Source organism: Peromyscus maniculatus, chromosome 12 (genome assembly GCF_049852395.1).
Source record: "Peromyscus maniculatus bairdii isolate BWxNUB_F1_BW_parent chromosome 12, HU_Pman_BW_mat_3.1, whole genome shotgun sequence".
In the NCBI taxonomy this organism is placed as follows: domain Eukaryota; kingdom Metazoa; phylum Chordata; class Mammalia; order Rodentia; family Cricetidae; genus Peromyscus; species Peromyscus maniculatus.
In genome coordinates this window covers 34,477,455-34,501,933 of record NC_134863.1, presented here as the reverse complement: position 1 = coordinate 34,501,933, position 24,479 = coordinate 34,477,455, and the positions used below count along the sequence as shown (strand labels likewise).

At 41.9% G+C, this 24,479-nt stretch overlaps 1 protein-coding gene across 50 annotated transcripts in view; it reads right to left on the bottom strand.

The window, feature by feature from the left end:
* Positions 1–1,790: 1,790 nt before the first annotated feature.
* Zbtb20 (zinc finger and BTB domain containing 20) overlaps positions 1,791–24,479 on the bottom strand; it is a 775,725-nt gene continuing 753,036 nt past the window's right edge. For all 50 annotated transcript variants that reach the window (XM_006975752.4, XM_076549395.1, XM_076549383.1 and 47 more), the window contains one exon: positions 1,791–23,593. In XM_006975752.4, coding sequence (XP_006975814.1) covers positions 23,172–23,593 — 422 coding nt within the window. In that variant the 3' untranslated portion in view covers positions 1,791–23,171. The remainder of the gene's footprint in view (positions 23,594–24,479) is intronic.

The window sequence follows — 24,479 nt, the reverse complement described above, 5'->3', positions numbered from 1 at the left end:
CTTAAAGCACTTGATAGAAAAGGCGTATGCAAGGTTCTTCAAAACAATTTTCTGTTTGTTTAATAACTGACAACAAGAGTTATAATGAGAAAAAAAAAAGGAACAAACTCCCTCTCAAAACTATTGACCTGCTCGTCCCAGACCACGCCCCTGTGGGAGGATGTGTGTGCTGATGTGTGCTGGGGTTTCTATAGCGCAGACTGACGACAGTCTTCCACACCCACCTGCGAGGACAGCCATCCACCTGGTTTCTCTTAGGAAACGGTTCTTTCGATTTAATGGTCTCTCTTTCCTTGCCTCTCACTCTTTCCAGACTCTTTCCCAGTGCCCAGTTCTTCAGTCTGAAAGGTTGCCCTCCATTCAAAATTCTCCGGGAAATGGAAAACTGCATACAGTTTGTGACACCCACAGAGACATCTGAAATATCACTTGGACAAATGAGTTATGTGTATATATGTGTTTGTTAAGTCTGAATATACAGTGTGTGTGTGCACGTGTGTGAATACACAGTAGCAATTGCAAAAAAGGGACCATATTCCTTCCCACCCTAATATACAATGTGATAAGGAACATTTTTCCGTGCAGGGACAGGGTTTCTTCGAGTCTTATCACAACACTGTGGCAGGAAAATCAGGAAATGAGTTCGCCTTTCAGCAGTCACCACAGTAAACTTCATTGAGAGCACACATGGCCAGATGTCTGGTCTGGGCACGTGTGTGTGTGTTAACAGGTAGCTATTCAGCTAACGGTTAACAGAAAGACAGCAGATAGCAACACGTCAATAAGGTGCTCAAAGGATCAAGTGGCACCCACTCGTCACATGGATGGCCACGCTAAGGTGCTTCAAAAGAGTTTTAAAGTTTTGATTTCAAACGTTGAGAGCGTTCTGGTTTGCACATGGTAGTTCTGAGCCAGGCCAAGGGTTTTGAGATTTCTGACCTCTTCCTACTGAAAAGGGCTTTCACGGTAGTTGTTTTGTTCACTTGGATGTAATCACTTGAGTCTAAAACCTTTTGAATAGCCAAAACTTAAAATCATCATGACTAAAAGAAATAACTGATGAAATGGTATAGAACATTACTGCGTTCCCATTGGATCAAGATGGTTTCGCCCAGTTTTCCTCTATCGCTAACACTGTTCCTTTTTTTCTTTGTTACAATCCATTCCTTATGAACATACAGAAATGACCAAAGTCACTGCAAGCGGCTGTTTTTATTTTTTGTGATCTGTTGCAAGAGTCCAACCTTGTTTCCTCTGCTGCTGTTTGTGTAAAATGAGCATCTGATCAGCTATGTGCACGTGTGTGTATGCACACACATGCACACCTATACATGTATAATATATACACCATATATATGTGGACATATATAGGAAGTGTGTATACATTTGCACATAATATAGTGTATATTGTTTCAACTGGAGATAAGCTGAACTGGGTTCAGACACTAGCACATGTTTATCGTTCCCCAACTCCCTCTGTGTGTTTGAAACAGTCTGAAGCTTTTAGTAATTTTTAAAGTGCATTTTCAATGCAGAGTAACTGTAATCCACTGATTCCTTGGATAACATTTTTTGATGAGAAAAATCTGACGGCTTTCAGCCCCAGGCAAGAGAAACCTGGGTTTGGTCATGCCAAGGGCTGACGTGGCAGTGCCAGGCTTGTGCCTGAGTGATTACTGGGCATTCTGGACTCTGGGCACATCAGCAGCAGCAGCAGCAGCACCTTTATGAGAAGGCAGAGATAGTAAATGAAGAAGGAAGGGAAGTTCAGAGAAGGAAGAGTGTGTTTGGTGTGTGTGTGTGTGTGTGTGTGTGTGTGTGTGTGTGTGTGTGCATGCGTGCGTGCGTGGACCCGCATACGCACGGCTCATCTTGACTGTGATGGGCTGTGCAGTCCCTGTGCAGTTTCAGCTAAGAGATGCCATCTAGTTCCTTCCCCACCAACTGACTCCAATGTCTCAGGTCCCCCACATGCTCAAGGATCACCTCGAGGTCCTTACTCCTGGGGCCAACCTCAGCGTTTGTTCTGTGGGTATGTGAGTGCCAGCATCGAGTAGGGATAAGGCACCAGGGAAATCAAATGTTGTGAAAAAAGGACCACCCCACTTCAGAGAGCCTCTCGACTTGTTCCCTTCGAACACTGCATGTGAAATACCCTTCATTCACTTGTACACCTTTACGTCAAACACGTTTTCTGAAAGGAACTCAAGGCCCTTCAGCACCAGAGAGCTTTAGGAATGCACCCTTTGTCTAGACCTCCCCATGCCCACCCCACCCCCACCCCACAAGCAAAAGCACCAAGTTAGGAGAACAAGGCAACGTGCCTCACTCACCTCATTTTGATAAATAATAGTAAAAAAAAAGTCTATGAAATCGAGATTTCAGAAACTGCTCTAAAATCAAGTGGATTAGGTTGTCAGGATCTGATGACTTGATGCTCTAAGTGTGCACAGTGCAACGTGAAGGGGTTGAGATGGTCGGCTTTAATGTTTAGTGGGAAATACGTTTTTAAAAAAAAAACTCTTCTAAATGACGCCTAAAATCTTCCAGAAACACTTTAACCTCCCCTCTTCTCCTAAAAACAAAAGAAAACAAAACCCAACACATTGTAAAAAGGAAGAGGTTCATTTAACTATAAAAGGAAAAAAAAATGAAGGCACATGATTTTAATTCGGTCCCACAATCCTTAAGAAAAATAGATTTTTTTTTGCTTGTGTGTGTCTGTGTGTTTGTGAGTGTGCGTGTGCATGTGTTTTCACACGTGAAGTATGAATCCCATTGGACAGTTACCAAGGGAAGCTAGGAAAGGAAAGGAGAGATTTTGAGACAGAGAGAAGAAAGGAGGAGGAAAGGGAAGCCTCTCTTCAGCTTCTTGTCACTGACAGTCGCAAGACTTTGCTGCTTTAGGGTCCAGAAAAGAATGTATTTGTCTTGGTCTGGAAAGTGCCCCAGTTATAAATATCTCCAGTTAATCATGTTACAGCTTTTGGTGGTTCCCTTTTCCCTTCCCTCCAGCCAAATGATTTCTTTAAAAAATATCACAGTTTTTAAAAATTATTTTTTCAATGTTGAAAAAATATGGAAAAGCTATTGAACAGCTTCAGGGCACGCTGCCTCTCCATCTTCACAGTGAGCAGATGGATGGACAATCCACAGAGTCAGAGGAGGCGGGCGGGCGGGCGGCAAGAGCCCTGTGCTGAGTGGTCCCTTGCTTTACCTCCTGAGGGCCGGGGTCTTCACAGCACCCGCAGCCATGTTTTCCATTTGGATCCCGTCCCCTCCCATCAATGGAACGTGGGCTGCCGAGAAAGGCAGAGCCATGATAACTGGAAGGTCTTAGAAGCAGAAGGTGACAGGGGCCACCCCTCCAGGCACTGTTAGCTGTGTGTGCTCTTGGCAGCCTGGCCTCGGATGGAGAGGCTCGGCTGCCCTGGGGAGGCTCAAGTCTCCCTTCACTTCTGGAGACCTCACCACCTTCACGCCTCTCTCTGCAGAGCTGGCCCCAGGTTCCTAAGAAGGCAATGATCCAAGATAGAGAGGCAGAGCCCACCGGCTGTGGTATACAAAAAAGGGGCTATGGACAGTGGGATTTCAGAAACAAATTTAACTTTGGTTTTCCAACTTTTTCAGACCATAAAAATTAAAGCAGGGCTTCGGAGGCTTCTGTCATCTGAGAGCTGTTACGTTTTCTCATTTGGCAAGGCTAAGGCAGGGGGGGAGAGAAAAGGGGTTTCCCATAATTGGTTGAAGACACAGGGTGGTAAAAATGCTTCCACACTTAAACTCACAGTCCAGTGTTTTTGACATTTCATAAATAGCTTTTTCTCTAAAAAAAGAATAAAACAAGAACAATCCCTTTACTTACTCATCTGAAACAAAATAAACAGCAGTGGTTACAAACTTCTTCTTGTAACAATTACAAAAAACAACAATAGAATCCCAACTTTTAACACGCATCTTGAATCAGTTATTATTTTTTAACCTCAAAACTGCAGCATATCCTTAAGGGCAAACTTTTCGATTAGTTTTTTTCTTTTTTTCTTTTTTTAAATAATGTCTTCACCAAAAAAACAGTCTTGTACCAATAAAATGCATTCAAAAATAGAAAATATTACACAACAAAAATATGTATCCTTCCTTTCCAAAAAAGATTCTTCACAAAAAAATGTAGAAAAAATTCCAACAATTTTTTCCCTCTCCTAAACATTAACTTTCAGTCTAGGGCACAATTATTTATTGATTTAAATGTCTGTTTTTGCATAAGATATGGAAGATGCAAAACTTTACTGTATTAGGATTGTGAAGTTACATCTACTCCCACCCCATTCTAAAACAGAACAAAACCAGAAAAACCCAGCAACTATTGAAGCAAATAATGAGCCGGTTGGCTGAGAGAAGTAACCTGTGTCTGAGCTCTCACTGTGCGCTCGTGTGCAGCAGCTGGCCTTGTACTGGGGGTGCTGGAGAAGGGAACAGGCTGGATTCAAGTGTTTTGTTAGCACACACCAATTTCAGTGACTAAGTCTTCTATGTCACTGGTGAGCCTCAGAGAAGCGTGTGAATTAGCATGAGGACTGTCAGAGTGCTGACATGTGTACATGCTCGCACTGGATATTACAAACCCTTCTCAAAAGAGCGTGCGTGCGTGCGTGCGTGTGTGCGTGCGTGCGTGCGTGTGTGTGTGTGTGTGTGTGTGTGTGTAGCTGAGACATGGGGTAAAAAGTAACCCAGAGCTCCAATGTATAAGAAAAGTTGGAGTTACTCTCTCTTTAATCTCTTCCACATTTAACTTGGTTGGTTTTTATTGGAATAATGACAAGATCTCTCCTCAGAAAGGAATGGCCTCTTTTCTCCACACACTTTAAACTCAGGTTCCTCTTACAGTTTTCTGCACTGTAGCTTACACTTGTTTTTCTTACTTGACAGTATTTATCTCAAATGTTAGATATAGCTTATACGTATATTCCATATGAACAGATTGTTTTCCATAGCTTTTGTCTGTTTGTGCCACTTATTTGCTTGCTGGTTTTTTCTTTGGGGTTTTGTTTTGTTTCTGATTTTTAAACAGTGAAATGTGTCCAATTTTATTTCCAGTGCATTTAACAAAATTTAAATTAAAAGAAGAAATAAAACTTTCCCCCTCATTCTAAAGGAAATGACTGATAAAAGTATAATAAAATCAGGCATTACCAGAAAAAAAAAGCATCATGTGCAACCTCAATTACATCAGAGAAAACAGACAAACAAGATTTGTAGAACATAAGCATGAAGAAGCCAAGATAATATAATCCCAACTATGGTGTGACTGGCAAGCACTGGTTAAAAATAGGTAAGGCTACTCTTAGATTTCTAACGACACAGCCAACCACTGCTCTTCATCTTTTCTCTTCATCCTTACTCACTAGAGTCTTTATATGTTTAAAATGAGCAAATCTGTTTTTATATTTTTGGTCTACAGTAGAATTACATATCAACAATATAATAAAAAGATATTTAAGTAACAGGTTGGTACTGCATCCATGTGGGGAAATAGAAAAAGAGCACTCAACTAGACATAGCAAATGGACTCTATCTTTATAAAAATAACAATAAATGTAATAGAAATAATATTCAGGGTAACATTAAATTGGAAACAAGTGTAGAAAGTTCTATTTTGGATAATACAGACTTCTGACAAGCTATACCCTAGAATTGCAGCCTCCAAATCTTTCCCATGATTCTACCTTTCCACTCTCACTCAAGATTCAAATGGAAATGGAAACGAAATGAAAATAAAGTTGACAGATGTTTGAGCCAGCCAAAACTACCAAGTTATCAGAACTGATAATTAAGATCAGATACTACTTGGGAAACTGTCCAACCATAAGGGAGTTGTTAATAGTATTTGCTTGGTTTTAATTTTGGAAGAATTACCATCCTAGTGATTAAGAGAGAAACCAAGGAATCAAAGAGTTCTTCTGGTGACATATTGGAGATGAAGTTTAATTCTGGTGGAGAGGACATGGTGATGAGGTGGGAAAGAGGAGAGGGAAGGAACAGGGGAACTTCGGGCACTACCTTCATCAGATGCCGAAACACAGTGGCTTCATTTTGTTTCCAGCATCCTTTTGGATGAGCTACAGACCATAATGTGTTCTGGGTAAATATGTGTCAGCTCATTTATTGACATGAACTCCAGACGTACTGGCTTCCATACAAGCTGGGTGGGTCCAGTTCATCTCTCCTCCCATCACTCACTGCTGCCCACCCTTGATAAGGCAGAGAAGGTGAGCAAAACTCCAGGGGCAGAGGCTCTTGACTAGCTATCCCTAGTCAATGTCCGACTGGTGAACTTATGGTTCAGTGTTGTGGGGGGAGAACAAAGAAAAAGAATTGTTAAGAGCTGGATTTGGTAATAACAAACGTGAAATTTCCTTTAAGAGGAAGATGAAAAAGAGAAGGAAGGGAGGAAGAGAGGAAGGAAGGGAAGGAGGAAAGATGTAGTAGTGAAGGAGGGATATGTTATAAGAAACATTGCTTTGGGTTTCTTTTAACTTTGAGTTGTCATTTTTTCTCTCTCTCATTCTCTCATTAAAGGAGAGCTTAGAATCTAGTGCAAACATCTTCAAATCACAGCATTCCAGGGGCAATATCCTATCCCTTCATCCCTCAGACCTCCTCAGAAGATAGGGGCAATGGTCCAGACAAGCATAACTGAATACATCACTTGCTACAACAAGAAAGGCACTATCACCACAGATCTGCTTCCACATATTTCCCTTGCTATGGCATGAGCATTTCAACCACTTCAGCAATCACCAAAGACCTACCACACTGTGGCTCCTCAGGACTTGAGTCCCCTGGCCTGTTGTCTACATTTCCACATGCCACTATCATTGACCCTGGCTGGCTCTTGTTTCTTATTGTCCAATGACCCTCTCGCCAATGATGCTTGCTTGGTTCTAAATGATTTAACTCACTTTCTTCCATGGAAGTTTCTTTCTCTCCACAAGTCTCCAGGTTACAACTGTATTTCGCAGTTTACAGTGTCAAGTAGTACTGTGTATTTTTTTTAACCTTCTAACTAACTCCCAAATCATAGAGTGTTTAGTAGCCCTCTACGCTCATGATCTGTGATTACTACTGTGAACAGAAGGAGGGTTTCCTCTGTCAGTCACTGAAAGCATCCGCAGGCCTGTCATGGTACTTTTGCCTGGGAGAGAGGAGGCTATGATCTGGAGAAGAAAATCTTTGGTGACAGAACTGGACTGGATATCCAAGTTTCAAGAAAAACTTGTCCCCCAAAGCCTCAAGAAAGGTATCCAAGAATAGTCAATGTGAGGGTATTTTAAAAGGCCAGTTATTTCTTCTCATAGCTTTGGTTGGGAGTCTCCATGACCTCTTTGTGCTTTCCCAGGATGCATTCTAAGCATCTGCTAAGATCTCTTATTTAGAATTCCTATCTGAAATACAGATAATGCTTTGAGTGCCTCAGGGGCTCTTTAAGGTGGTTCTGGATGGTTTATATGTGGGGTTCACCCAGCAAGGCTGACACTTTTGTATGTTTAAGAAGAAACATTTAACTTGGAAAGGTAGACTGAGACAGATAATAGGGAGGAAGGAGAAAGTGATGCAACCATGAGTTTTCCAAACTGATGCCCTCACATAGGACAGTGTTCACAGAAATTCAACACTAGCGCAACATGGGTTGTGATTCTTAGTGAACAAGATTGTTCAAAAGCTGTCATCCGGGATTCTGGAGGAGTCCCTCAGAATCCTCACACTTGTTTCATTCCCCACACAGTCTATTGCTTTTCCTGTGGTACAAGACCCTCTTGTTAATAGTTACTAAAGAGCTGTCAAACTCTGAGCTTCTGAGATTTAAAAAGGCAATAATAATCAATTGAAAAGTTAGGGGGGAAATGCACCAACTGTCAACTTTTAGGCACTATCAAGGTCTCTGCTTAAGGATAGTCAAGGATGGAGCAGCTCGAGCAGCTCGTGGACTGGGACGACACCTCTGACCCTTCTTCCAGTTTTCTAGTTGGCCTACCTTGTTTCAGAATAAGCCTTTCACCTCACTGTTTGGCAATGTTTATTGCACTGATCCCTTGCTGTCACTTACAATGTCACCACGTGCATGGCCTTCCTCTTTGGTTACCCAGATCTAGGTCTTGCCATGGATAGAAAGGGTATCTGAACATGGACACCATGACCTTCAGGAACACCGAGGTGTGCCATAGTGAGAGGTTTCATGTTGTCTTGTGAGCCAAGATGAAGGCTTCATGTCAGCTCAGGCAGCTTTCTTGCTATCGTGGCTCTTATTGTAAGCTTATTTGGAAACGAGATTGGATACATTTCTTCTGAAATAGTCTCTATTTGTTGTACTAACCCACTTCTATACAATAAGAAAACAGGTTTTTGTCAGCATAGCAGTTTCTAGACTTGATTAAGAGTTGGCAAAAATTCCACAGATTCTCACTGGCTCTGCTAAGACCATAATGGAAATAACCTCCATCTCTGTGATGTCCCTAGTCTCCCAGCTTGCCTCTTTCTTCCCTTCCCTAACACACTCTCCTGGCATGAATAAATACATCTCAGTAGTGCAACACAGTGCAGTCACGCTTAGTGCAAAAGAGAGGGAGAGAGAGAGAGAGAGAGAGAGAGAGAGAGAGAGAGAGAGAGAGGAGAGAAAAAAATCCCATAAACTAAAAATCTACTAAAAATGATTACAGATTCAAAGCCCAACCATAAGCAGCTCTTACTAAAGGTTACCAGTGCTACAAAAGTGGGAAACACAGTCTTTGCCTCATACTTGTGTGACTCATCTCTTTTGTGGTTCCTGTTTGTTTCAGCTCAAAGGAGAGAAACAACCAGCTTGTACCTCTGTATTCTTCTAGAAAGCATTAAGCCGGTAGGCAGAAAAGAAAGGCATACAGTTGAGTTGCAATCAAGGGGATTAGTTGGAGGAGGAAAATGGCTCCTCAATGAAAAGGTCAGTAGTGCTTTTACTTAATGGGTTTCTCATGTCAGGTGACTGATACTAAGGAGATGAGTACAGAAAGAAGAGCGAGAGCCTTTCTGTTTCCTAAAACTCAGTCCTAAATTTAACAGTGCAGGGCTCTTTTTGAGTAGCAGAAGCAGCTATTCATCAAGGTCTACAAGCAGCAGCCACCTTACATAGTATCAAGAGGCCTGCTTTCGGCATCGATTACTTTTCACTCATGCCACTCCTGGTTTTGTTTTTGTCTGGCTACACAGAGGTATAGACATACGTCCACATACACAGAAATTTGCAAGGCCTCTCTCAAAATGATGGATTGTAAATTGGTACAAATGACTCAGTGACACTTATGCAAAAAGTAGAACTATTAAATACAAAGTGAATTATTATACTAAAATGCAGGTTCTGCATTGTAACTCTTTTTGGATTATTCCGTTTAAAAACGAAAACCTTTGCAGTGGGATTCTTATGGAGCTTATGTCTTACTGAAAGTTGACAAAGAGTCAGTTTGGGATTCACCATGTGGGTGAATCTGGAGAAGCACTTGGTATGTGGTAACCCTCAAGAATCTCTCGTCAGTGTATCTGAAACCTCCCTCTGCACATGTGAATCGGCCTAACTGCTCACACCCACACACACATGCTGGCATTTGAGGAGAATCAATGTGTAGTGTCAGATAGAGAGAAACAAGGACGTTTGGCACTGTGGGGCTTTTAAAAACAAAGCAACTGTAGACCAACTGTGATGGGCTTCTTACCTTTGTTTGCTATGAAGGATGTGGATTACTAAGAGACTCCCTGTTCACCTGACAATCACAATTCTTTAACAATGGTGCAAAATGGATCTTAATTAGATATGCCTAAGCAAATTATCCTTAATGTATACTTTAGTAGGCTTCTATAGAAACTTGAAGTCTAAATCGACAGGAGTAAGGATGAAATTTTACTGCTCAAGCATCCTGGGGCATTTTCTCCTTTGACTCTACTGCTGATTCCAAGCCAAGATCTGTCCCATGAAGAGCCAAGGGTAGAACAGCGAGCTTTGTTTTTAAAGATCCCCTAGCTGTGAGCTAAAGCACTTCAGACTATTGCAAAACCTCATTGAAGCACTAGTCCACTTTTGGTTATCTGTATGCACACATCACATGTCCCCTGGAGAGCAGATTAGGTGCAGAGCAGTCAAGGATTTCTATACATGCTTTTGACAGTCTTGACAGCATGAAGAGAAGTCACGAATCACTAAAGAGTACAGTTGTACTAATTCTCAGAACCATCAAAAAGAGAGATGGGAAGGAACGACAGGGCCAGGGTGAGGTCATTCTTTGTTAACCCTGAAAACAGGTTTCAAGAATGTAGAATTGTACCAGTTTAGTTCCACTGAGTTACCCTGCCCTCCCCCTGCTTTCCTTCTGTTCACTTAATTGAAATTGCATTTATTTCCCAAGTTTGAGCCAAGAATGTAAATTACAGCACAAAAGCCAGGTTATAAAAGGTTGTCCAGCGATTTGTAAGTTAAGCTGAGTTGCACAGAGTATTCTTCAGATGAGTAGTACTAAGACCCCCTCCCCATTTTTAATTTGGTGTTTTTCTCTTTTGTGATGTTGGATGTGGACAAGAAAAGCATTGGCAGCTTGGAGATTTCCTGCTTATGTCCATCTCAGTGCCAGGGAGGAGTTAGGAGTAAAGCGGAAGTAGATGTTTCCATATTTAAGACCTTATGAATATAGACAGCTTAAAATGAACAGGACTGAAATCCCTACCATTGTGAAAATGGACAGATTAGATGATATTTTATTAATGCTCATTATTTTTCCTTTCTAGGAATTCTGTACTAGATACTCATAAGAAACCTCCCAATAAGAGAAAATAAATTTATCCCCAGATGTATTCCAAAAAGGATTTGAGGAAGCAATGACCATCTGTAGTACAAGAATGACTTTCAACAGCAGTCAGCTCCATTCTTTGGCCCCAGACCTGTTCATTTAAATAAGAGAGTTTCTTCTTCAAGGAATAGTTTTTTGTTTTAACTATTCCATCCCCAAAGTGCAGAAAGAATCTCTTCTCAAAGCTCTAAGTGACAGCAGAAAAGGAACATACGACTTTCATGAGAAAGGACTTCTCGGCGGAAGATTGAAGGCTTTCCTAAGAGGCAAATGACTACTGTGGGGTCGGGGGCAGGCACCTGATGTGCAGGGACAGGGTCAACTCAGAGAATCCAAACATTTCCCTAGCTTGAGAAGAAAGACATAAAGAAAAACAAATCGACAAACAAACTCTACTAAAATACACATTCCTCCAGTTTCAAATTTCTACAAAGTAATAATTACGCTTAAATCAAGGTTTACAGATAGCAGACAACTGTTTTAATGTGTAAAAGTATTGTCCCTTTGCTTTACCACGTTTCACTTTCTTTGAAGGAATTGCATCCATGCACACTTGTCCTAACGTCCAGTGCAGAAAATAAACTTGTTTGCTACCAGCTTCAATTCCAGAACATTTCCTAATCTACATTCACAAAACTAAAACTACTTAACTGTAAAATGAGATGCAGGTTTTCTGAAATGTGTTGGGGGGGTATGCAGGCTTTTTAAAAATGGGTAAAAGAAGAAAAAAATCACTTGCTAATCTCTCAAATATACACTATAGCGTTTCTGACCATTCTTTTGCTGCATTAGTTACTGCCGGGGCTGTTGGTGCTCTTGACAGGTGCCAGCTTGTAAAAACAGGAGGCTCCTAAGCAATAAGAATTCACACCCTGGAGCCTCTAGAATATTAAAAAGGATTTAGACATTCATCTGTGACAAACTTAAGAGGTTCTGGTGAGAAATCCTGGGTCTTAGGGTTGGATCTCTTGGAGAGCTTGAAGGAACAACGGTAACAAGGCAGCCTAGATCAACTGGACCAAATGAGATCTTTCCGATCCAGATTCTCCCACTCCACACTGCACTTGAGATGACAGTATCTGGTGATCTGAAAGAGACTTCTGTGCCTTCAGAAAGCAGTGCCAGAGGACAAGTGCTCTTTAGATGCAGAATACCCTCAAAAGAGATGGCAGGAGTTCCAAAGGGCAAAAGGAAGAGATGAAGGGAAGACTAGGTTGGAGGACATGCTAAGCAAAGATCACAGTCTTCAGCAATGTAAACATTGGCCTTAAGTCATGGTGGCTTCCTGAGAGATGCCAGCCTCAGGAAGACTTCTGAACTCGCCGTTTATCTCATTGCTCTCTGTGTGCAAACTGATGCTTATTATGATGATAAATTGTTTTAAGACAAAGGCTGGACCAAGCCTCAAGCTGAGTGACAGTACATTTTTCATAGTAAGTGTAGATTTTGAGTGTCAAGGTAGAGCAAGAAATGAGTGCCTAGCTACTCCAAACTGTCTCAGACTCCATCTTCGAATGAGCAGAGGGACAATGTGGTATCACAGTGAGTCAGGGCATTGTGCTAAAGGGTCACTGTGGAATGACATTACACGTATCCCCAAAGGGCTACACCCACAATGACTTCAGTCTTCTTCATCAGTGTTCTGGAGAACAGAAAGCTGTGATTGGAATGAGCTCTAGAATGATGGCCAAATAACATACCATGTATTTATAAACCGAGTCCTCAAATCAAATCTAATACAGGACCCAGTCAGCCTTATTCTTGTTTTTTTTTTTTTTTTTTTTGGTTTTTTTTTTTAACATATAGTATGTTTATGTCAAGGCAATTTTTGTTTATAAAACAGGCATTTGATAAACTTTATAGGTCCTTTTATTCCTTAATAAATTACCCCTCAAAGTTTCAGACCAACCAATATTTGGCTTTTCAAAAATGTAATACATGAAGAAATTCTTTCAAACTTTTCTTACATTGTTTTCAATGGAAGTGGCTTTTGACATGAATAGCTACCAAAGTTACTTTGAAATTTTACCTCTTTCTTCAGACTCTTTTAAATCTAGTATCTGGCAAACATGTCACTGGCTAAATATTAGCACAATCAGAAATAATCAACATGGTTTTTTTTTCCCTCCCTCAGAAATGGTCTACTCATATCAAGAATCTGAAAATTGTGATATTAAAAAAAACCAGAAAATACTTATCTTTGGTTTAATGTAAAGGTGAGAGGAATTAATGATCTCAACTAGTACAGTTGACATTTAAAACTGTGACTCAGGTCCTCCTACTCTCAAAAGATACTGACAACCTTTAAAATCTGAAGCTGAAATGAAGACATGTTTCATTCTGCCTACGGGTCTCAAGTTTATGAACTCATTTAAAGAAAGATGCTAAGAAGGGTGGAAAGAAAATCATGAACAGTTGGGGGTCATAATATAAAATTGGGGGGGGGAGTACTGAAGAGATGATTGGGTAGCTCAAAGTTACCTTTAAAAAGAAACAAGAAGAAATGAGAATGTGGCAAGGAAAGGAAATCAAAAATAATGGAGTTGGAACACTTTACCTCATACCTGATCACTGAAGGGACAGCCTCACTGTCCCTCAGTTCAGAATCATGCTCTTCAGCTGGCATGTCTCTCATTGAAAGCAGAGGAGACACAAGCAGTTTCCTACTCGGTTCTAGTTTAGCACCATCAAAGGAGACTAAAGGAGAGCTCCCTAATGAATGCCAGGCGTCACAAATGGAAGATGCTAAGGGGGGTGTGGGTGGGATGGGGGCAGAGACACACTGGATAGGCACAGCAGAATGTGATGAGACGTCAAGACAATAATTGATGATGGAAGATCGAAGGAGGAAGTGGCATATTCACACCGAGAAGCCTAAATATTGGTCCACCACGGGGAGGTTTTCTACTTCATTTTGTCCTGAATACAGAGTGTGAAGGATGAGCTGGGATTCGGCTGACTTGATTCTGATGTCCAGACTTTTGGTGGAATAGCTGGGGGCAGCTAAGAAAGCTCCTAATTGAAAAGATGACCTGGAAGTGCTTCTGTTAGAAGACAGGTTATCTGATTTCTGAATGCCCCCTTAGAAGAAAGCAAGCAGACATGCTGAGGACCAGGGAACAAGAGCCACCGAGGCTGGAAAATGTCATATATGTCTTTGAGTTCTGTCAATAAAAAGTGTCCAGAAATGTGGTTTTAGTTTAAAAATAAATCTCCTGGGGAAATGAACAGTGTATTGCCAAGATGCCTCCAGGGAAATGCTGAGGACTAATGAAAATAATGGCTGGCACGCCAAAAAGAGAGAGAGCGGACAGTGAAGGATCAATACTGAACAGCAGTGTTTGGAGATACAGTTGGGACAGCGAGGCAGTTCTCTGTCTTTGCTTCTCACCAAAGCAGCCCTTTGAAATGCAGCTTAGGATAGTTGGTCAGGTCATGTGACAGACAAGCAGCTTCTTGGTCTTACTTATTAAAGCAAGTAAAGCAAGTCTTACTTATTAAAGTAAGTCCTAAAGGGGAAGGTCACAGATACGTTCATATGTACTTCCTTTGTTCTTCAGATGTTGACAGGGTCAGCTAAACAAGATCACATGGAATATGAACTTTTTTGTATTAGCCACAGCAAGATAATTTTTTAAAGTTTAAACAGTTTTCACTTTCCTACATGTGCTAAGTCTGAGCTTAAAAAAAAAAATCCTAAAATCTTCTAAAGACAATACTGAAGCTGATAATATAAAAAGCAAACTAGAACCGTAATGGTCATTAAATGCACCAGATTAACTGCAGTGGGTGGTGATGGGTGATATATGTGAAGAAATAATATTTCAATCAACTCATGATCATTGGCAGATTCAAAGTTAAAAAGAATATAATGTAATATATTTCAATATAGAGTTGTTATATATAATGTGTATGTTCTAGGTCTCAGAAACACTGCAATGTAGTGTATTGTACTTAAGTAAGCATACCTAAATAGTAACCATAGTCTTTCACAAAGTCACTAGTACTGTTAATTAAAACAATAAAAACAAAAACAAGAAATGAACTTTTTTTTTCCAGTAAAAAGAAATACCTGTGGTTATGGTCACAGACTTCTTTTGAATACAGAAAGACAATACACATTTGAAAAATAACAAACAAACAAAAAATAATTGCCTTACTGCATGGGGAAGGGGAAATGTCACTAAAACATAAGAGGAAAGGTCCTCTGAATTCTGTAAAGCAGAAATAATCTACATATCACAAAAGAAGGGAAGGAAAGAAACCATCTAGTAAAAGAAGGACATGGGAGTGAGAAAACTAAAGCCAACTGTTTCCAGCTCATCAAGCCATCGAGAGTTACCTATGAGAGCTAAGTCCAGTCATTCAGTATATTATCCTAGGGTAGCATCCTACTTTAATGTCTGACATAGGCAAGAGCCGTTGAGTCTTACAGATTCCTCTCAGGCTATCCCTCTGATAGTCTATTGGTTTGCTAGACATGGTAAACAACGCATCCTGGAAAGACTCGGGTAAAGGCCACACTGGTTTCAGGAGATGCAGCCTGTGAGGGACAGTGGTGTCCTGCAGGTAGGTGCAGGCAGCATCAGAGAGTTTCAGTTTGGGAGCAGGACTCCCCTGTAGTTCCTGTGTGTGAGTGTGTGCACATGCTGTGAGCTGGGACTTCATGCCTGGGGCTAGACTTTGTTATCTGCAGATCATGCTCCTTCTCTAAAGCCTCCAAGGTTCCAGGGAGGCCAGGAATGGCCTTTGAGCTCAGGCTTAATCCTGGGATGCTTGGGCGCTACCTGCCTGGATGGGTGCCTCTCCTCTGGGAGTCCTGGAAGGTGCCTTGGATGGCTCCCTCTGGTCTGCTCCCTGGTTGAATATGTGTACTCAACCCTCTTCTGGAGAGAAACAGCCTGTCCCTGTGGGTTTGCTGTGGAGCCAACAAGCTGCCTTTGTTTCTCCCAACTCTGAAAAGCTACAAAAAGCAACAGAGTGGGCAGGTGACTGCTTCCTGGGAAGAGAGCCATGAGTCTGAGCACAATGGTAGAAGAGGCAACTGTATCTATGCACCAGGAACTCTGCCTGGGTGTGATTCGTTTGAGAGATGCACACACACCCAGACAACAGAAATACACACAAACATACAAATGTGCGTAGTCGTGTGCATGCGCACACACACATACACACACATTCTACCAGTAAATCCACAGAAGTGTAGCATTTGTTCAAGTTTCTTCTCAAAAGGCTATACACAAACTACTGGTGGTTGGGCTACTTCCCAATGTTCTAAAGCCTCACCTCAGATACTGATGCACCCAACCAAGGTAATAGAGGAGAAAGCAGGTATATGCATGGCCTCAGGCCTTTGACTCTAGCTGTAAATTCCCAAGTCGATGCTGTTGTCACTGGAGAATATGAATGAAGTTTCGTGGTACCAGCACCTCACACCACGTGTGCACATGTATAAGGTGCGCCCATCTACAGACATTCTGGCCAGCAGCTGTGACAAACTGGATGGGTTAAGCCACTTTTGTTATTAGCATCTGTGTGCATATCACTGATGCTATGGGCTATAACAACTGTTGCAACCGCAGTAAAAACAGATGTCTCCTGTGGAGTCAAATCTTTTTTCTCTCTGCTGCAGGAGTATCAGAATCTCATGGAAGTACTCTGAACCAAGAAACCTCTCAATTCACAAGAGATCCAAGGAGAGATTGACTGTTTGCAGGCATTGCCGAGGCTGGGACTTCATGACTATGGCTAACTTTTGTCTATGATCTGCAGATTAAAGACTTGAAAGTTTTGATTCTGCATTTAAACAAAGACCCCCAAGATAAATGAAATGCACTCCAAAACTGAGATGGAACAAAGTGCAGACTGGAGAGATACGGATTATATAAAAAAGAAAGCTGTATGTTGAGACTGTTCTCCCCGTTAAGGAGACATTTAAAAACTCATCCAGGCACCTGTGATTATGTTTAACGGGACTAGCTCCTTAGCAACATGCTTATTTTATATTCAGCCTCGACCTACCAATGAAATAGAGTAGACAGGAAATAGCTGCTTCCTGAAAGCAGCCGGTTCCCCTACAAGTTTGGTGCCTCCCCAGGAAGTCACTGTTTCCATAGTCCTCAGTCATGAATAGAGCTTATTTTTGTGATTATGGAACCATTAAAAAGTAAGAAATGTCTCTATCTCCACAGCCTTTCATTTTCTGTATTTTTTTTTTGTCTGCTTTCCTCCAGGGTTTATAACTTAAGGCAATAAGTCTACAACCTAATGGTTTCTTGTGAAAATTCCTTAGCTGAGGTTACTTCAGTGGGGCAACAGCTGGGGTCTGAAGAAGCCACGGGAGAAGGGCAGCTGTCAGTCAGCCATGTGTTAAGACTCTGGTTTTAGTCCTGGGGTTTCTATTCCTCCTCCAGTGTGGTTCTGAAAAAGAACGTGTGCCCTGCAAGCCTTCATCTTCGCCTCTTCACCTCAGAGGGAATGGAAAGTCCCACAGGCATCCCTGGGACTTAGTAATGCACATTACTTCTGCTGCGGATTCAGGGGTCAAGCAGAAAAGCATCTTGAGAAACTTAGAGACCCCCTTGGGGTATTTGGCTTGGCCTGATCTTTGTGCTAGAAGTGATGCTTTGTGTTAGTAACTTTCACATGTGCTACTCTACAGGAACACAGTCTGCCTCTGGTGGAGGCTTAAGACTATTGGAAATGGTAACTGCACACAAAGCCCTTGGGAATACTTAAGGATTCACATGTCTAGGCTGGGGCTCTTCTGGGGCAGCCTAAGCACAGGCAGAGCTTGTTTTTGAAAGTTTGCCCCATGCCACCTAAGAGAACAGTCCTTTTTCCTTATGAAAACACAGAACGAAAGTGGGGGTTGCCAGGGTCCCAGTTGGGAAATTATGGCCAGCCCCAGAAAGCCAGCAGCTGGGTCAGCTCAAGCACTCTGTCCCCTCCCAGCAGACTGGGAGTCTGGAGCTGGGAGGCCCCTGGGTAGCTTTTTTTTTCTCCCTATCCAATTGGGGAGTCTATTGAAATTCTAGTGTCCCCTTTCTTTTGTCTGTTACCAACTCACATGGTTCTGTCTTTAGTGTCCTATTTTTCTTTTCTGTCTTTTTAAATTTTTTCTTTTTTTTTCCCCCTGGGGGACAAAATTGGCCATTTAAATAAAGTTCTTTTCTAGTGAGTAAAGAGGTTTCTCCGAGCCAGAAATCACTCAAAAGAAAGTCTGCGGACCCTACCCATGCAAAAGGCTGGAGGTTTCCCCAAGTACCTCTTGCCAAACTTCCTAGCTTTGTGATTGGACGTCTTCTGGTTTGGTATTGTCGGGTACTGAATACATTGTGCAATTCTTTTGTTTTCCTCCCCAGAGCTTCCACTACCCTGGACTTCAACTCATTACTAAATTCAAGAATTCTTTTTGGAGAGTTTCTGTTAGGAGTCAAGTCACAGCGGAAAAGGCACCCACCCTCTGTTCTCTTCCCCCACAGGGCATCTCCTGTCTGCTCCTGGGCTACACCTTTTTGTTTCCTTTGCTGCAGCTGCCACACTGGTCACAGCAGAGCCTGCCTGATGGGATCTGCTGTCGAATCATACACTCTGTATGGCCAGCCCTAACTAATCGAATGACTCCTTCTGCAACATCGGGGAAGGCTCAGAATGGGCCAATCTGCTACCTCCTGGCCAGGTTGATCTCACTTCATTATTCCTGGGGCAAAGGTGTTGGGAGTGTCTTAGAGGGCTGCAATAGGAAAGTAACCAGGAACTTCACTGCATTTTCCTGGGGACCCAGGTGTTATGAGGCACCACTTTCCTTTTAATGCCTGCGGTGACAGGAAACACTGCTTTGGGGCCTGAGCAGGACACAGGCTGATGTGTGAGATGGAACACATGCAGATCCCGACAGGAAGACTGACATGGAAACATGCTCGCACACCCAGAGGACACCTCTTGCTCCTTAAGTCTCAGATACACTCTCCCTGTTTGTGGGTTGCAGAGGGTTTTCTTGGCCCTTACATAGCATCAGGATATAAAATAAAGCTCTGATTTTTAGAGAAAGAAGGCAAACCCAAGTCTTTTTAAGGCCAGGAACTACTGTCACCTCCTGGATACAGGGAGCAAGGAATGGTACATCTGAGACACAAGCCAGGGCTACTTCCCACCCTCATTGCTGGCAAACAGAACTGGGATGGGAGAGCCTGCAAAATGGCTGTGAAGAGGGTAAGTTTACAATAATGAAAATACTTTGATATAGATTTTCATTCCAGATTCCGGGGGGAGGGGGGTTCTCAGTTTTGTTTTTAACTGTAGAACTGAACATTCATTAGTTATTATTGTCTTTTGGGGGGATATATTTTACAGTTAGGGGCTCTTTTTTGTACAAATGTTGGTACTTAATACAGGAAAAACTACCCACCATGCTGAGACACTACCAATGTTTTTAGAGCTAGGGAATTTTATTTTTCATAATTTCTATATAAATGTGTTAAGACAAACATTCCTCAGTCTTTGTATTTAACAAATTCCATTTAAAAATCATATTGTTAAAAAAAATTATACTAGTGTTCTTTTGCATACCAGCTCTTATTCCTCAAACTTCTCTTAAGGTCTTCTGTCTGGAACATCTGCTTCTCTCTTTCTTTCTCTTTCTCTCTCTCTACTACTAAAAAGACCTTTTTTCCTTCTCTAGTTTTACAAGCATCCCATCATAAAAACTGTAGGGCTGGGAACCAGACACTGAGAAGCCTCTTTCTCGCCCCTCCCTTATTCGTGACCCTGACAGCAGGTGTGCACAGCAATCAAGCACCTGTATCCTTTGAATAGGTGCAGATGGGTTTGTCTCCTAAAACATGGGTCAGTTGGAAAGTAGCCCTTCGGTGGCTAGATATATGTCACTACCCCTATAGAAGCATCTTTGCTTGGGAGCTCCAATGGCAATCGAGTGTCCTCCCAGTTCTAGAGAACAATGTCAAATACTTTAGGCCGTGAGATGTTTGGGAGAGAAAAAAATACAGGAGGAATGAGCCTAGACAGTAGTAGTACCCAGAATTCTTTAGGGACATCCCCACCCTTTCTTAAAGGAGATATTCCTTTTTGTAAGAAAAGGATGTGTACAGGGTTTCCAGACACCTCTTCTTTTCCTTACATGCTCTACAAGGTTGGATTTTTAACCCAGTTGCTTAGCTTCTGACAATAGGGCAAATGGGTCTCTGTCAGATTTAAGAAGTAGATGGGGAAGTATAGCCTGATGGTATTCAAGGTAAGTTTTCCTAGAAACAATATGAACTCTGCCCAATTTGCTAAGGTTTGAATAGAGACACTATTTTAAATGTACCCCTGACAACAGTGAAAATAACTAAAACTAGGTTTTGACCTTCTTTCACTGGTTTTATATGAGTGATTTCATGTCTTTTTCCCTCCAGATTAAAAAAAATTATCACAATGTCAGTCATTTTTTTTTCTAATAGGTTAAATGACTCATTTTTCAAAATATGAAAATGATTCTGTGATGTAGTTACTTAATGCTCCCTCTGTTGGTGCTAAGGAAACTTGAAGTCCTCACTGACCCTTTCAACAGCAAAAGCAGCAGGCGGGAGGGCTGGGGAGGGCTGGGGAGGGCTGGGGAGGGCTGGGGAGGGCTGGGGAGGGCTGGGGAGGGCCGGGGAGGGCTTCTGCATTTCTGAAGCTCATTTTTAAAACAGGGCACACAAGTTCTTGGTTGTCCTCTCAGAAATCATGGTGAGTGATTCTCAGCAGTCAGCTAACCATCCAAATCCACACTACAACTTCTAGCAAAATAGCCACTGAATGAATGAAGCACCGTAAGACGGACTCAAACTCCACAAAACACTCCAGTTGCACAAACTACTAAACATCACAAAGAACACATGGAAAAGATCCAACTTAACCAATTGTCTAAAATATATGAATAAAACCAATTTAACCATTATAGAGTTGCTTGCCTTGGAAGATTTTCCCTCATTTGCTGCATTTTTTTTTTTTGTAAATAAAATGCTAACAGGAAAATTAGGAGGAAAATTAAATTAAAATGTAGAGTAATTTAGAAACGAAAATATCCCCTCTTTTCTTCTTTTTAAAAGCGTAGTTTGGTGTTTCTGCATTATTGGAATATTTATTTTTCGTTTTAAGTATGCTAAAACATGCCCCATCATGAAATTACTTTGTGAGTGTTAGCTAGATTTTGAAAGTCCTATTTTTGAGCTGGAATCCCTTCAGGACACAGTGTATAACTGGAAAATCTTAGGATTTCTTGATCAAGACCACAGAGAGGAATCTCAACTAGAAAGAGTGGCATCTGGGATGAGGCCAGAGATCCAGGGCCTTCTGGAAGCTGGATGTTAGCATAGGGAAATTGTTAACACCCAAAAGCAAGGGTTAAGAATCAACTAAAGAATGATCATCCTACTTCACCCTCTTAGCCATGGTGGGAAGAGTCCAAGGCGATGATCGAAAGGAAGAAGGGAGTTTTGGCATTGACGCATTGTTGTTTGTAACAGGCTTCTCATAGTGGCGTTTACACAGTGGGAGGGTAGTTTTGTGGAGTCCTCCTGGCTGACCATGAACGAAACAAACCCCTTTGTCAAGATCTCTAGACTACTAGTGTTTCATCAAAGAAAAAAAAAAAAGCAAGCTCACTGGAAACTCTAGAATCCTAAGAGCTCACTGAAAATTTTGGGAAAGTAAGAAATCTGCTAAAAGATCATGTCCCTCCCATGAAAAAGGACAGCATTCTAGATGGATCGATGAAAAAATATTCAGTGGAACAACTTAAGCTTGCTAGAAGTCAAAGGTCTACACAGCAAAACAGAGCAGCAGTTGAAATTACAGCAGGGGTGTGCCGGCCTCTGGGGCCCTCAGCAACCCAGGCAATACTTAAAATAATAAAAAATTAAGAAAAAATATGAAGAAAATATCCTTCCTCTCTTTCAAATATAACTTTAGTTGCCTTTTACTCTTTCTATCTGGAAGCAGTATCGCTAACCTTAACAGTCTTGACTTACCAAAAAATATATATATATATGTGTGTGTGATAGACAGAGTAAATGAGAAGGGATTGGTGGCAGTGTACGCAGAACCAAAAGGAGAAAAAAATTACTTTTAACAATCTCACTTTTTTGTTTTTTTTTTTACACAAATACTGTTGTAAATATATTAAAAAAATCAGCATTCTATCTGGTAAACATCACTTTTGCCCCTCTATAAAATTTTGAATTAAAAAAGCCTCAAGAACTTTAATCGTTCCCCCCACCCTCCATTTCTCTTTCTTTTTCTCTTCCACAAGAATATATCCTGACACTTTTTTTTTTTTTTTTGCAAAGGTTGTTGGAAATAATCCTTCTCTTGTACCTAGAAACATAGGTGCGAATCTGTTATCGTTTTCTCTGCATTCCTGCCTTTCATGAAAGTCCCTCTTGATTGTGCTGAGACCGTGGCTCAGCAAAGACACTGAATAAATACGATAGCCACTGTTGCTTGTCCAAGTCTTCTGGCTTCTGCTGAAAGGGTGGGGGAGGGAGGTGGAGGAGGTGGGCCAGGGTGTGTGGGGCCGGCAGAATTGGGGGAGAAGCCTGCCACGCCACTTTCTCTCCACACCACTGGGGCTCACTGCCCCCTCCCATCCCACAGCCCTTTAATAATGTGTAGGTGGAAACAGCAGGGCCTTTCCTCTGGGTTCTCAACCAGAAGTGATATTCCACAGTTTGAACTGGTTACTGTGAAGTCCACGTGGCCAGAATTGTGAAATGTCCACTGAAACACTGTGAGCGGTGTACTTAAAAGACAGCAGGCCTTTTATATCTCCTTATAGATTTTGTAGTGCTCTTCACGAGTGGAAAAACAATTTTTCTTTTTTTTTAAACTTTTTTAAAACTTTTTTAAAAGATTTTTTTGTTTTGTTTTTGTTTTTTTGTATGTATGGTTTTTTGCTTTTTTTGTTTTTGTTTTGTTTTTTTGTTTTGTTTTGTTTTTTGTAAAGAAGGGTTGTATTTAGAGGCCAGTAGCTAGAGATCCAACCAGTGGACCTCTTGAAGCACTACCAGGCCTTAAGGCCACCATCCAAGGGAGACTGGGAAAAGTATTATTCACCCGAGCCTCCAGAAATGTAATGTACCAGCAGGCAAAATACAGTTCTTCATGTAGTACAAAATGAAACGGAACAAAAACAAAAACAGAAAGTAAAAAGGAAACCAAAACATTTCTTAAATTCTAGTGCCATAGCTTTTTGTTTGTTTGTTTGTTTATTTCTTTTGTTGTTGTTTTGCTTGGTTCATAAGAAAGAGAGAAAGGTACTACTTATCCGTCAGACACATGCATCCTCATGTGGTCGTTGAACTGCTCGATTTGGTCAAACTTTGCTGGGCAGACGGAGCAGACGTAAGTGGTCCCCTCGGTGCAGGCCACCACGCCTGGTGGGCCGGCGCGGGCACCCGGGGGTGTGCCTGCGGGAGGGGTCCCGTTGCTGGCGCTGTGCAGGGCCACATGGCGCTCCAGCAGGGTCTTGTGGGAGAACTTCTTCTTGCAGATGTAGCACTCGTAGGACTTCTCCCCGCGGTGCAGGCGCATGTGCACGTTGAGGGAGCTCTTCTGGGTGAAGCGCTTGTTGCAGATGCTGCACTGGTAGGCTCGCACGCCTGTGTGGGTCACCATGTGCTTGATAAGGTAATCCTTCAAGGAGAAGGAGCGCCAACAGATGCTGCACTGGTGCGGCTTCTCACCTGTTGAGGCGGGAGAGACAGCAAGCAGAACAGAAGGAGACACAGCCAGAGTGGAGAACGAGAGACAGGAGAACAAGACGACAAAAAAGAAAAACAAAAAATTACAACAAAAATACAATTTGATTGTTTCCTGGGTCATCCTTGGTTGGAAAGATCTAGGTCTTCCTGGCCTTTCTTGTTCAGAAGAAGCTTGGTTTCAGGATGCCAGGAAAGTCTAGAGTTTTCCATTTCCCCATGACCAAAAATGGCTCTCTTGGAAAGCAACAGCATACTACCACCCACCTCTTCAAAGGTCATCCAGAAGAGAAAAAAAGGATAAGAGTCATTCTCGGTACCATTATTAAAGATTTATGTATTTCCAGTTAGTATTAGCAAACAAATGTAAGAATTAAGAGAATATCTTGGAGGCAGGGCTTTTCCACAACCTTTGGGAAGTGAGACTATTGGTCACATAACTTGGTTCTTTCGGGGGAAGTCTCCGTTTCCACTATCCGGCCTAGTAAATGCCCCCATTATTGAGTACTGCCCTGGGCTGCTGGGCTACGCTTTCAGTTTATCTGCGTCTCACTGAACATCTCCCTGACATGAAACCTAAGAGTGAACTGGCTGGTCTGTGCTGACTGCACTGGTCTGCAGACTGACCTCACTGCTGTGGAAGCTGAATGGATGGTGCACAACCCTTGACCTCTGAGTCACATGGCCCTGTTCAAGAACAGGCACCAGCACACAGTACACCATTATACCAAATCACCAAGAGTCTCCGAGGTATACAGTCCCACTTACCTCACTGTGACGGTGTTGACATGAAATACATATGGAATCACTTTGTAGACCACCAAGGGTGGTGTGGGAATACTTGCATGGCATTCTTATTACAAGGCTACAT